This window comes from Manacus vitellinus, unplaced genomic scaffold (assembly GCF_001715985.3).
Source record: "Manacus vitellinus isolate BGI_N305 unplaced genomic scaffold, ASM171598v3 scaffold_13_pilon, whole genome shotgun sequence".
Classification (NCBI taxonomy): domain Eukaryota; kingdom Metazoa; phylum Chordata; class Aves; order Passeriformes; family Pipridae; genus Manacus; species Manacus vitellinus.
Window position 1 is genome coordinate 15,082,473 of NW_021938999.1, and position 14,707 is coordinate 15,097,179.

The 14,707-nt window shown below is 36.9% G+C and overlaps 1 protein-coding gene across 1 annotated transcript in view; it reads right to left on the minus strand.

Annotated features, from left to right (window-relative positions):
* Window positions 1-14,707, minus strand: part of SEMA3E (semaphorin 3E) — a 133,408-nt gene that overhangs the window by 57,970 nt on the left and 60,731 nt on the right. Inside the window, exons 2-3 of the mRNA XM_008926499.2 lie at window positions 7,512-7,672; window positions 144-203 (exon numbers count right to left, since the gene is read on the minus strand). Of these exons, the coding sequence (XP_008924747.2) occupies window positions 144-203; window positions 7,512-7,672 (221 nt within the window). The remainder of the gene's footprint in view (window positions 1-143; window positions 204-7,511; window positions 7,673-14,707) is intronic.

Genomic DNA, 14,707 nt, shown 5'->3' on the forward strand with positions numbered 1-14,707 from the left:
AGTAGTTAGATGTTTTTAACCTACTACACTTAGAATTATATCTATGTTTTAATCTCTCTGAAGTTAGGGATGCCTGAATCCCTGTTTTGGACTAGCTACTGGTATAATTAAAGTATATATTATTTGTAATTAATGATACTTACAGCATCTCTTCCTTTAATTATGCATTCTTCTGCCTGCTGAGGTGTACTAGGCCAATGGATCTGAGAGGAAAAAAAAGAAAATCATTCAATTGGCAGTCTGATCATGTCAATCCAGCTCTTCCACTATTCTACATGTGAAAGATTTGCAGAACAGAAGTATAAAATCATAGAACAGCCCCAGTTGGAAGGGACCTCAAAAGATCATCTGGTCCAGTCTCTTGTGGGAAAGGGAGCCTAAATGAGATTATCTAGCACTGTTTTACACATCTTTTAACCCTCCGGTAACAGAAACTCCACCATGTCCCTGGGGTGGGTTGTTTCAGTGATTGAATGTTCTCACAATAAAAAGTTTCTTTATTATCTGTCGGTGTAACTTGTATCCATTGCCCCTTGTCTTCTCCATGAGAATCCTTTTGAAAGGAGAGCCTCTGTCCTCTCTGAGATGCTGTTTAAATACTTAAGTACTAGAATACTCTGAGGAGTTCCCCCTCAACCTCGACTTCCCCATAGAGAAAAGACTTTCAGTCTTTCCTTTGTTGAAACATAACTGTTTTGATTAGGATGGCTCAGGAAACTTAATACCAGTCAACAGAATTTAAAGGAAGTTAATGTATGGAACTTTTAATATAAATTCAGCTTAATTGTCAGTGATTTTCCACATAGAATATTAATTTTGAACTACTGATTTCCTGTTTTAAGTGACACTTAGGAAAGAAAAGGTTTAAAGTGAAGTTAATGAGGGTCAGCAATTAACCCCATTGGGAGTAGCATCAACTCTTCACAGTCACAGTCACTAGAAGTGACACCAAATTACACAAGTGAGATTTTCTTCAGCTACCTACTATATAACATTTATGTTTCATTCCAGATGCATGATTTGTTTGGTTGAAAACAATATTAAACAATGACTGAGCGGACTGGAATGGTTACTTAATTTCTTAGAACATTAAAAAGTGAAAACAAAAACATGTGCCCATCAATGATATCAGACTTGGCTGAAACCAAGTAAATATTAAAAAATTGATGTCATCATTAAGACATTTTTGTCAATAATCCAAAAATATTTTTCTGTATGGAACACATTTTAAAATTAAGTTATTCTGCTGGACTTTTTTTCTTCCTTTTTTTTTTTTATAATTGAATTGGGGTTTTGAAATAATTTAATCTGAGAAAATCTGGGGATAAATTATAAGAAAAGTAAATTGCAAGACAAGTGGGGATAAATTATGAATCCTAGATGCCTAGGGCTTGAAAATAGAAGGTCAGCTATATGTTATTCTTGCCAGTTTCAACAACCTGTCAGTGTTTAGGTCTCACATCACCTAAATCCTGTAAGGAATCTAAAGTTAATCAGAATACTTGTTTTCAGTCAGATGGTCTTAAAATCATATTTTATGATCAGAAATAACTCTCATCTAGTCTCTGCATTGTTGCTCTGTAGTCTGGGGAGGTACCTGAACTCTGCTGAACTTCCATGAGGACCCTCATCCAATCACCCTGGCCAGCTGATTTCTGGTCCATTCAGGGCAAAACTGAGTCCACAGTCATTTACTTTACTCACTGGTCAGGAACTGAATACACAACAGCTTGTCCTTAACCCAAAAACCTAGAAGTTAGGAGATCTCGAGGATGTCCCAAGCCTAAAAGTGTGAAGTCACAGCTTTCACTTCACAAAAACATGTTCTAACCAGCAAGCTAAAATGGGGGCTTTTGCCCAGGTGTGGCAGCTGGGAACAGAGAAACCACAGAGGGAATAAAACACTTGACTCTGTAACCTGATATTAAATACACTGTGTATAGGTGATTATTTTTGTATTTGGAGACTGAGTCCCAGTGCTATTGAAAATACTTTGTATGCACATTTTCCACTTAAGACATACTGAATTAAATGCATACACAGAATTAAGATAAAAAAGCCAAAGAAGTAGCCCAGTGCTCTTGATTTGTCTGGAATATTGAAAAGCAGCTGCAGTGCAAACAACGTGAATTGGGTCCTTGGCACAGAGCAATAGAATAAATCATAATTGTAGAATGGTTTGAGGTGGAAGGGAACCTTAAAGACCAACTAGTGTAACCACCTGCTACAGCCAGGGACATCTTCCACTAGATGGTTACTCAAAGCCCCATCAGCCTGACCTTGAACACTTCCAGGGATGGGGCATTCACAACCTCTATGAGCAACCTGTTCAGTGTCTCACCACTCTCATAGTTAAGAATTCCTTCCTTATACCGAATCTAAATCTACACTCAGTTTAAAACATTTGTCTCTTGTCCTGTCACTACAGGCCCTGATTGAGCTCCCTTTATAAATTGAAAGGACAGCATAAGCTCTTCCTAGAGCTTTCTCTTCTTCAGGCTTAAAAACCTCTATTCTTTCAGAGAGATGTTCCAGCCCTCTGACTATTTTTGTGGCCCTCCTCTGGACCTGCTCTAATAGATTCATACCTTTCTTGGACTGGGAAACTCAGAGCTGGACACTCTACTCCAGGTGGGGTCTCAGAAAGAGGAGTAGAAGGGCAGAATCAGAGGTAATGCAGCAGTGTAGGAATTTGTCTTAGATGTTCATATAAAATTATCTACTTCTAAAGGAACTCCATGTTAGTTGCCTGCAGTACATGGGTCTTAATTATGACTTTAATGAGTCTCCTGAAGAAGCTTTTCTATCCAGAAATTATTTTTTAAGACTCATAACTCTTCTGAGTCTTAACATAAATAAGCATTAAGATTTTAATCTCTTCCAGAGTATTTTAGAATTGAGACTAAAAAAATCTCTGCATGTCAGATTTTGCTATCCTATCAATTTTCAAATTGGCATAACATAGGATGTGTTTGCACTGCATGAAAATTCAGATATTAATCAGCTGCAACTGTAACCTTAACCTGCTCTGCATTACTTTGCCTGATATTTATGTTTTAGAGTTATGACAACTACCAGATTTAATTTTGAATTAATTCTGTGCCAGGATTACAATTTTTGGCAAACTGCCAATAACTATTTCTGGGAAATCTCCCTGGGTATATAGACTGGAATAGCACCATGCTACCATACATTTCACTGCAAGCTTCACATAACTATTGGACATAATTTTCCAAAATTTTTCACCCCTTCAGGTGAATTAAATTTTTAAACTGCTTGTTTAGTGATGTTTTCTCATCTTGCACCATAGTATTATCATCCTTGAGACCTGGATGATATAATTTTAACACTGTATTTAAAAGACAGGAAAAAGGTACTTTTAAATATATTCCTCATGAAAAAAAATGGAATTATATGTTAGTATAGCTATGGGGAAAACTTTAATTGGAGCTGGAATGTTAATTAGCGCCTCCAAACAGCTTCTCTATTCAGACACTAGCCTTAAAAAGCAGGATGGCATCTCCAATGAAAACTAATTTAGAGAAATATGTGAGCTTTATAGCACTTCAGGCCAAAATAGACTACTGTGTGATCTGCTCTGAACTCTAGTATATGACAGAACAATTAAGCAATTCAACCATCCTGTCCCTGATTTAAGTCAATAAATAGTGTTTAATTAACAGATAACTTGTGTTTTGCTAAAGCACAAATTCTGTAAAAATACCTGGTGATAACTGGGTTTATCAAGCAATACACAGACACCTTCTCTCTTGGGAGGTAATTCCAAGGGATATTCAAATTTACCACTAAATTTTGAGCTTCTTATTTCAGTTTGAGTTTATGCACATTGCTACACAGTATTTAAAGAAGGTATCAGCAACTCCTCCTCTTGCAGACTTGTTCTGTGTTCTGTGTTCAGCCAGCTCTGGAGTGGAAGTAGATATTCACTATAGGCAGGATCTGTGATGAGGGCTCTATAGTTTATTACAGCAGAGACGTAAGTCCTGATCTGGAGCTCTCTCATAGTAGATGAAAACAGCACATTGAAATCTGCCTACACAAGTCCATTTACAAAAGTAAGAAGGTTTCTTTTCAGAGCGAAATCTTCGTAAGGCCCTTGAAGCAGAAGTTAGAAAGAAAGACTATATGTAAGGAATTTTTAGGCGAATAGGAAGAGCAGTTTATTTTTATTCCAAGTGACGAAAAGTAGGAACAAAGGTCCCCCTTCTCTATGAGCTGTTAGACCAGTGGTGATGAGCCGCTGGCACTCGTTCAATTTTGCTGTTCAACAAAGATCCTCTCTGGCACTGATTACAATGGATTGAAATGCTTTTAAAAACAAATTTGGCACCAGAGAAAGTTCTCTATCAGTCTGTTAGATCACTACAAGCTTTGGATCAAATCCCAAATATGTGTAAGAGTTGATTCCAAAGGTGGTGTCAAAGAGAATGAGCTCTTAGGGAAAGCAAAGGTTACATGGAGTGTGCCTACAAAGCTTTGGCTTTACACTAGGTTTCAAGTGCTTATATGGCTCTAATTCTCTGTAAACACTGATATTTACATTTCATATTCTCCTTCATTCTTGCTGCTGTTAGTGTTAGGACACTCTTCATATAGAAATCAGGGTGTCTATGTAACTGTTTCAAAAACTTATAGTAATATGTGTTAAGTACTCTAATTAAGAAAATTATACATCCTTCATCTATTAAATTAAAGGAGAGATACAAAGAGTAAACAAAAAGCAAGTAGTCAAAAGAAACATAATTTGACAATTAGAGAAGTGAGAGTCTGCCCTTCTCCAAGATGACATGGAAGGTCTGTACCACAGTTGAGAGCTCAACCTGAATGTCTGGATTTCCCCACCAGTGCAAGAATAACAGTGGTAGTATTCTTCCTTGAAAGTTTTTTTCTGTTTTTTAGGTATCTTTTCTTTAGTGAATATGAAAAGTGGTCAGGATAAAATATGCCTAAAATAATTTGGTAGGTATATATGTAAACAGTTACAGTAACAGCTTACATGAAAAAGCTATAACCTATGCTTCAGAGTGCTGCCTTGTGTTGGAAACCTGAGGAGAACTGAACCTTAAAAAAACATGTAACCTATTAAATGCAGATTTATAGGATGCATACCTCATATGCATCACAAGTTTTTTTGGAATTGTTGGATTACTTTGGCAGTCAACAAGTCTCATTGCAAAAGCATTTTATGCCCATTCAGCATTTTGTTGTTTTTCTTTGGTATAACTTCTACTATGCTGGTTAGAATTGAATTATTTGGTTGTTTTATAGCAGAAGGCACAAATCTCTAATTGGGAATGGATTTCATTTTGGTTTTTAGAAAGTATACTCATATTCCAAGTTGTGGAGAAAGAGATGGTCAATGAATTAAAAGCCTTAATTGTTTTCTAGAACACAGAAGGTGAAGATATATATGAATCTGTCCAAAAACTGCCAACTTTATGAAACATCTCTTTTGAAGCTAGTGATTCATCCTGGCTACCAGAGAGAATAAAACACAGGAACTTGCCTTCACTCATATACTTTAACTGGATTATAACTGCTGTTTTAGATTAATTAAACTGAAGTCTTAAGTCTGAAAGGAAAGGTCAAAGACTAACCAACACACAGTTAAAAATAGATTAATTAAAAACTTTGGTAATAATTCCTCTCAATTCCAGGAACTTTCCCCAACATATCTCAGTAATTAAGCTTTCCTATAACAGAAATGTCTCATTCCACGCTTCTGCTGATAGTGCTGTAGGAAAATCACGTTTTCCCTAGCTATCCTTGAATGAGATCTGCACTCAGGGAACATTGGGAAAAGAGAAAAAGACCATGACATTTGTATCCAAGGGAGCTAGGTCCCAGTGAGGTCATGTTTCCAAACATACCAGGCCAAGCTTCATTTATTCCGGTTTCTCATCTTTTGCACTTTATAAAATCAGGCAAGAAGAGCTTTCATCAATTTGTCATACTGTCTATACAGGTCTCCAGACAGAGAATATGGTTTCAGAGTAAATAGTTGATATTTCACCGCAAAACAAGAAGAAGGAGAGCAATGAACTTCAAGTGTGTCCAGATGCGACAATATTGGTTGGACAGAAGTGTGAGATGCTCTATCCTGTCATCTTTCCTCACAGATTTACTACCAAATGGGGAAGAAGAGAGGGGGGAAAAACCCCTTATTTTATAAAAACAACTGCTTTCTAAAGGTTTTCATATCCCTGAGCTCTAATATCTTGTCACAGAATATTAATAATTTGTATCAAATGGAAAAGGAGTTAACTCATATCTCACTGTCGAGGAACAAAGCTCAGTATGTAACACTGCTCTCTGAGGAGATAAATTACCATTTTTCTTTAAATGTAGATAAATTCTCAAATGGCCTCCCTGAATACCTTGATGTCCTCATATCTAAGACTAACATTCTCAAATGTTTATACAAGAGTAAAGCATATTATATCAATTCACAATAGTGGAACATGCTAATTATGCTTGGAGATAAGCAAGGTTGCTTGTGGTAGAGTTGGCCAGAGTGTTGGCATGAGATAGTGATATTCAGTTGAAACAAGGGGGCAGAAAGAAAAGAATCATCAGATATCAGTGCAGCATAAACATCAAGAAAAATATTTCTCCAGAGGAGTTTTATTTTAATCACTTTTTTGTGCTTTTGTTAATTTGAAAATAAATGAAAATGTATCAAAACACATTGGGAAAATTTAAATGAGTAGATGAGGAAAACACTGAAATATTTCAAGAGATCCTTTATTCACAGTCAAGATGGTTGAGGCAGGAACAATGCTTCTGCCAGTTTCCTCTGCTACTGTATGTTTCCAATCCTAGCTTCCGAGGGCAGAAGTAAGGAAGCCAAGGCTCACATCAGCTCAGACTCCAGCCTCCCCACTTCAGTTGTCAGTTTGCCAGTCAGTTGTGGTTTCTTCGATGTACTGAGCTCTCTGGTAGGATTATGACTTAAACCACCTTTCTCCCACAGACCACTGAGTTGGCTTTAAATGCCACTTTCATTCACTACTTAATAGCACTTCTGGCTCAAACCAATGCAAAATCCAGTTTCTAAAGACTAAAAAATAGCTGCATAGTTTATGCTGCTGTTGAAAACTTCTCATAGTTTGCATGATAAATTTTTTTTCCTGAACATTTTCTCTTCTGCTGTGATAAGTTCCTAAAACATACCAGGGAGATTTTATTCCTTGATAATATAGCAGAGGTACAGAAATCAGGTGCCTATAAATGTGAGACGCTCTAAACATCATAATCATGCTGAAATTCAGTGAGAAACAGCTTTGTGGCCCCCAAGTCTCTTCAGCTAGAATGAGCCTTATGGGTTATTATTGGGGAAAAAATATTTCTTAAATACAACATGACCTTAAAGTTCGTGCACAAAACATCTACAAAAACTCCATTACCTCATTTCCAGTCATGCAAACTCTGATGTTCTGTGCTACACATTATGACATGAAGTGACTGAAATACATAGCTTTTTACTCCACCTCTCGGTAGTTGTCGCTGATTCGATCCAAACTGAGGGAATACAAGAGGTCTCTTCCTCCCACGAACAGTCTCTCTTGATACTCATCCAGCAGCATTACATGAAGGCCAAGATATCCAAATGGGCTACGAAAGACTGACGTCCTGTTTAAATCCCAGAGCTCTGCAATACAATCAGAGTGTGCGTGATAAATACCAAACAGCTTAGCTTGCATGGCTTCATTTTCGTATCCTCCTAGGGAACTGGACAAGAAGTTGTGGGACATTAAAATGCTAATCGCATAATCTTTGAGCAAGAAAGAGACACAAGACACCTGGGAACAATTTTCAAAATGAGCCAGTTCTCCAGGAGGTTTGTGTATGAGTCTTTGCATCATAATCTTTATGCTTATAATATCATGAGATAGGGAGGGATGAAAATCGGTTTTATCCTAGACATTTCCTGAAAAGGAAAAAGTACTGCAAATGGGGAAAAAAAGAATGAATTGACAGGAATTAAAAGCAAATTACTGGAAAATGTCTCCTTGTCTTTCTCTCAGGCAAAGTACAGATTTTCACTGTATGCACATTTTTTTCTTGGATTTGTTTTTTGGGAAGGATGATGTTGCTTATTTTAAGTCCAGCACTATCTTCACTCAGATCACTTAAAATATTGCCTCTAAATTCAGTGAGAACAGTATGAAATCTGTGAAATGCAAATTAATAATTTTCCAATACTGATTTTGTCAAGAAATGTGCTGACCTGATATGGGAAGCTGGAGCTTAGCTGTACATGATCCAGGCTAAAGTCAGTTCCACAGAGAAAAGGAAATTCATCCTGGGTAATGTTGCAGAAACTTGTAATCAGGCCTCAGGAAAGAAAGAAAGAGGCAAGCACTGGGATCTTTCTGCACTCTGTGGTGCAGAGCACAGCCTGGCTTACAGCAGGTCAGAGATACTGAAAAACATTTTGCTGTTTGAAAGCCTCAAAAGGAGTCAGGACAGAGAGCGCCCTAGGTCTGCCTCCAAAACAGCAGAGCTGTTTGGCTGAGGGACTGAGGGAAAGGAACTATGTTCTTAAGTCTGTACTGTGGCAATCTGTTTTATTTTGAAGAAATCAACCTTGATAAAAAAAAAATTAAATATGTATATCCTCACAGCTATCCATAAACCTAACTTTTTCAATTGTTTGGATTTGTTTAGAGACCACAGCTGATGTTCTGCAGGAGGACTGGCCCAACATGTGAGAGAAATTCCCCCCACAAATCTACCACTATGACATCCACTTGGGATGACGTATGCCATCCATATATACTGTGATTTTCAGAAACTGATGGGCATATTTAACCTGAGAATTCAGCTTCATAAGGTAGCCAAGCATTAAACACCAAAATTCATAATCATGATTAAGAAATTTTTTTGTGTTCCCCCAGAAAAAGATGTTTCACACCAGTGTGATTTGAATTCTATATTTGAATTTGAATTTGCCTTGCCCACAAAAAGATTAGCTTGATCAATATACCTCATGATATACCTTACTTGCATCCAAAACTATGGAAAAGAAATGTAACATTCAATAAGGATATTAATTTAATCCAACAGATTGACGCAATTTCTTTTCATTATAAATTATTAAGTATATTATGTGTGTGATGATAAGTGAATTTAATAATTGGATAAATTACTAAATAATTTATGTTTTATACCTCCATTTATTCAGTAAGTTTATTTCAGGTCAACAGAGGCTAAAAGTAACTACTTTCTGAAACCTATTTCCCTAGAGGATAAAATTTACATCAAAGGAGTCAAACTGAAAATTCAGCCTCACAACTGATGTCTTTCCCGAGTGATCTTCAAACAGAATCTATTGAATAGTTGTACCTGTGTGTGATCGGCCTCATTTAACAAGTGGAAAAACCGAGTTACAGAGAGGAACATCATGATGAGCAGAACAAGAGACTTTTTTGTCTAAGCGTTGCATACCGACCAGTGGATAGACACACATTTTTTGACAGTGATACACTCAGCACACAGCTGCACAGCAATGTGGAAATGGAACTTTCAAAGCTCGCTCTCGCCAAGCAAATGAGCAGATTGCTGTTCTGGAAGAACATTGCTTGTTTCTGAACAGATTAGAAATGGAATGAAAGCAGAGCTAGAAATACTCTTTTGGTCCTAAATAAAGCCACTTTTTATTTGAAAGAATATGAAACATTCAATATATTTAATTTTCAAGTCAGTCTTGCAGTGAAAAGAATTGCATTTTAAATTCTAGTTATATACAAGCCACAAAAGGATACTGTGGTAGTTTCCCCTGATTTATTTCCATGTTGTCCCGAAGGCAAATTGTTTGTAAATGAGACAGTATTTCTTTACATAGATCAGAGATATGACTCACGTGTTCTCCATGATTGCACAAGGAACAATGAACAGTCCTCTACTCAATCACATAAATTGGTAACTACTCATATAAGACTCAGTCCTGCAAAGCACACCTGCAAATCTTATTGTCTTAAATGAAAGTTGAGAATATTAAACACCTTTCAAGATCAAACTTGTAAAAAGAGATATTTCTAGAACCACCTCCAGCAAACTATACAGACATGGTTTTGCCGTGGGGGTAGAGACAAGAACAGAAGTGAACCTGACATCTGGAAGTGCTGGAAAACAACAAGCAGTGGGACCTGTAGGGTGATTTTGTACTGAAACTCAAATGTAGCAATATTCTGTAACTACTACCTTTGAAAGGTAGTAGAATTGCCATACATTGTAGGATATCTGAGATATTGGATAAAGCAGGCAAATAGAATGCAGCACTTCCTGAGTAGCTGGAGAATGGGTGGGATATCTGAGAGTCTAAAGGTACTAGAAGCCTCTCATTTCTAGGCAAGTGAATCTCACCATGATGACTGGATGGAAATGATGCAGGTTTTGAGGCAGTAGAACATCATTCACGTAGTGCTGTGACCAATCAGCAAAGATGATGGGCTTCCATGTAGCACTGCAGAAATGCAGCTGTACTGCTTCCAGACTTGAGCTGCTGCAGCCACACATGTGCACAGCCTTCATGCTCATACAGTGAATTGTTAGTTCATAGAATCACAGAATGGTTTGGGTTGGAAGGGACGTTAAAGATCACCTGGTTCCAAACCCCTTGGTATGGGCTGAGACACATTCCACTCGACCAGCTTTGGATCAAAGCCCCATCTAACCTGGCCTTCCAGAGATCAGCACCCGCAGCTTATCTGGGAAACATGTACCACTGTCTCACAACTCTCACAGTAAAGAATTTCTTTCTAACATCTAATCTAAACCTACTCTCTCTTAGTTTAGAACCATTACCCCTTATTCTATCCCTCCATACCCTTTTTAAAAGTTCCTCTCCAGCTCTCCTGTAGTCCCTATAGATACTGAAAGGTCTTACAAGTTCTCCCAAAGCCTTTACTTCTCAGGTTGGACAACTCCAGTTCTCTCAGCCTGTCTTCATAGGAGTGGTGCTCCAGTCCTCTGATCATCTTTGTTGCCTCCTCTGGACTTGCTCCAACAGGTCCACATCCTTCTTATGTGGGGGACTCCAGAGCTGGACACATGGATCACTGCACTTTGCAGTGTTGAGTTGTCCTTGGTCATTGAAATCACACCACAACTGGGAGTGAGGCACTTGAAATCAAAGCTTAAAGCAACTGTCTCCAAAATCTACCTTTAGTTACTTTATGTTCACAAGGGTCACCTTGTAAATATAGATTCCTTGAGATGCCAAGAGTTATTCTCCTAGCCTTGATTACACCCTTAATTTAAAAAAAAAAAAAAATCCACATCTAGCTCATGTCTAGACTTGAGTATAACCCAAAAAGAAGTTGTTCCTCTACCAAACACTAGGATTTAATAGCTATATTTATGCTGGGCACATCTAGCACTGTTACAAGGTCAGGTGCAACTCCAATTTTCTTAGAGAATCTGGCCAGAGAAAAAACAGTGCTGCCTAACATTTTTAAAATATTCTAGTGGCTAAATCGGTCACCTGAGAAATAGCAGACATGAGTTCAATTTCCTTTTCTAAATGGATTGAAACTCAGATCTTTCTCCTCCCATAAAGAACCCTAATCACAAGGTATTAGCTACTAGATTGGTGGGGAAGGATGGATGCTTTCTCCATTTCCTGTTGAAGCTGTGCAACAAAAGACTCAAACTTCAGAAAGAGTGAACAAGAAGTAACACTCTAATTTAGTAGTTAAATTGCTTTTCTGGGAAAGAAGTTCTGGCCCTGCTGCTCAAGATAGTCTACACATTTTATATTAAACAGTTAGTGAATAAACTACATAAATTGTTCCAGCACACAGACTACAAATCCTCAGCTTCTCCCTCACATGGGAGTGACTAAGGATTTCAGCTGAGTAGAACCCTTTCTTTTACTGAGTTTCTATAGATTTCTGTGACCAAAAAAAAAAAAAAAAAGTCTTTTTTTCTATAAAGATCTTGTGTAAAGAAATAAAAAGCCAGAGAAAAAGAAGCTGAATTATTCAGGGGAAACATATTGTTATTGCTCAACACACAGGACAAAAAAGACCTTTTCTTAGTAAAAACAAATCTTCTGGAGTACTGATCCATAAATTCACAAAATGTTATCTTTCTTACTGCAGTGTTTTGCCATTTTAATCTAAAGACTCAAGACCATAACTAAATCCACACCATTACAGCACAAACTACAAAGTATTTTACTCAACAAAAGAAAGACTGCTTCAATATTTACATACTCCTATATGGCACTTCACTTACCTGTGAAAGCCTTAAAGCAAGTCCGGGCTGCTAAATTACATTTCATAAGAGAAAAAAATCTCACTTGCTCTTTTAAATGCTGAGAACAAACCCTCAGGTTTGCTATCTGTCTGCCAGAGCTTTCTGGCAAATATTCAGACTGATCTTGCTTACCACACTTTCTCTTGCAGCACATCTACTTTGGTGAACATATTCATACTGTATCCTCTCTGACAAGATGGATTCCATTATACATTTGCCTAACAATGTTAATTACATTCATAAAAGTTGATTTCTTGAATGTTTTAATGGTCAATATGTAATTCTAACTTCTAAGATTATTTTATAACAGCCATTTCTTCTATTAGGAAAAAAAATGAAGTCACCCTTTTGTTATGTTATTCCAATACTTTTTAAATATAAATGACTGATAACTTAAATATACTTAGAACATTAAATGCCTAAACCTTCCTGCTGCTCCACAGCAACCAGAGTATAGTGACATTTCATTTATAACAGGTTCTCAGAATTCAAGCTTGTAGTAAGATATAACTTTGGACATTGAATATAGACAAATATCACTGTAAATTTTTTTAATCTTTTTTTTCTCAGGGAGTGACAAAAGTGCTGTTGCTCTGCTCTGTTTTTCATAGCATTACAACATCACAACTGCACAAGTCTATTACTCTTGCCCTTTTTTGCCCTCATAAAAATCTTTGGTTCCCCTTTTAAATTCTTCAGAAATATAGTCTCACCTCCCACACTACTTCATGTTGCAGATCATTCTTCCAACAAAGATGTTTTCCAGATGCAGGACACTGACAAATGAGTCCACATAAGGTGGACGTCTCAGTGCTGCTTTACAGGAAGAGTTAACGACTGGGGTTGCCTTCTGTCCCCATCAATAATGTAAAATTTAGGTAATGAATGATGTCTTATGCTTCAAATTATATACCAAGTCCTGGAATATAGATTCTACAGTGGAACAAGTTTTACAAGAATTCTATAAACCTTACGTAATTTTAATTAATTTAGCTTTTTGCTATATTGCTGACAAGTGATAACAAAATCTGCTTACATGTGACAAAAAAGAGACAGAAATAAAAAGGAAGAAAAACCAAAAAGAGACATAGGGAAGAGCCTGAAATATCAGCAACACAGTTTATGAACTAGAGGTTAATCATAAGATCAGGCAATATTAAGCATCCTTCAGTTTTAAACCACCAGTACTTTAAGGCAAATATCTATTCAAGGGTACTCTAAAGAGTCATCCATCACAAGGACAAATATATAAACTTACAAGTGGTTGAATCTTTCTGACAAGGTTAAGACCTCTAACTGGCAGTATTCTGTATAAAATTAGTAACAGGAGGCAGAAGATTTCTTCCCTGGGAAAAAAATATTAGAGACTAAAACTCACTCAAAAAAAGCTACGTTGATGAATATGAGATTAGCAACTTTTACTTTCCTGTGTTCACAGTCCTCTGTCAACTATATTGCTGTAAAAATAATTATAGAGTCATGATAGTATTGTCAGGTAATGGAAAGATACATTAAGTCAGGTGAAACAGTGAGGAACTGAACTGGTTGACCATTAGAAAAGGAGACAGTGTAAACTGGCCAGAGGTGGCTGAAATAAATCCTGTTGCATGAAATTTCCTAGCAAAATCAGAGGCAAGAACTTTAAAAGCAGAGTCAATTGTAAATAATAAACTAACTAAAAAATTTTGGTAGTTCGAATGCTGGAAGATACCACCATAATTTTAAAACACAGTTCTTAAGATTCCCTAGTGTTTTATTGGGGGAACATGAAGCAGTAGGAGATAAACTTAAAAGGCTGTGAGGGTGACTGAAGTATGAACTTTCACTGCTTGAGGTTTTATCTGTGTGGCTGCCAGGCAGATGCCTCAGAAACTTGGTAGGGCAGGAAACAGAAAGCAAGGTCTAGCAAAGACAAGAAAAAACTCATTAGTCCATAACAACTCTCACATGATTCAACCTCTGCTCTTAACAGCAGGTGAGTTTGGCTGCCTAGCTTTATTTGGAGAAATGTAATTGGCTTCATGAAGGGAGCTGGTGCAGCAAAGCCCATGAATAATTTTGTTTATTTGGTTCTCTTCCTCTAAATGTGTGGATCTAGTGATGAAGTTTAAATTATAGTAAAAACTTCAAAGATCTTTCCCTGTCAGTCTGTCCAAACTACAGAGGCAAAACTTTCTGAACTTAAAAGGTATGGTTTGGGGAGAAAACAATAATTTCAATCTGTATGCAAGATGAAATAATCTTCTGCCTCTTTTTTTTTTAAGAACATTGGAAAAACCTAAAACCTAAAACTGGAACATATAATGAATCTTAGGAAAGGTTTTTGTTTCCTTAAATTCTACTAAGCTTATGGCAGGAAAAAATCCATGTAACTTGGAAGCATTTAACACAACTAATCATGATAGCTCATGTTCTAATACTT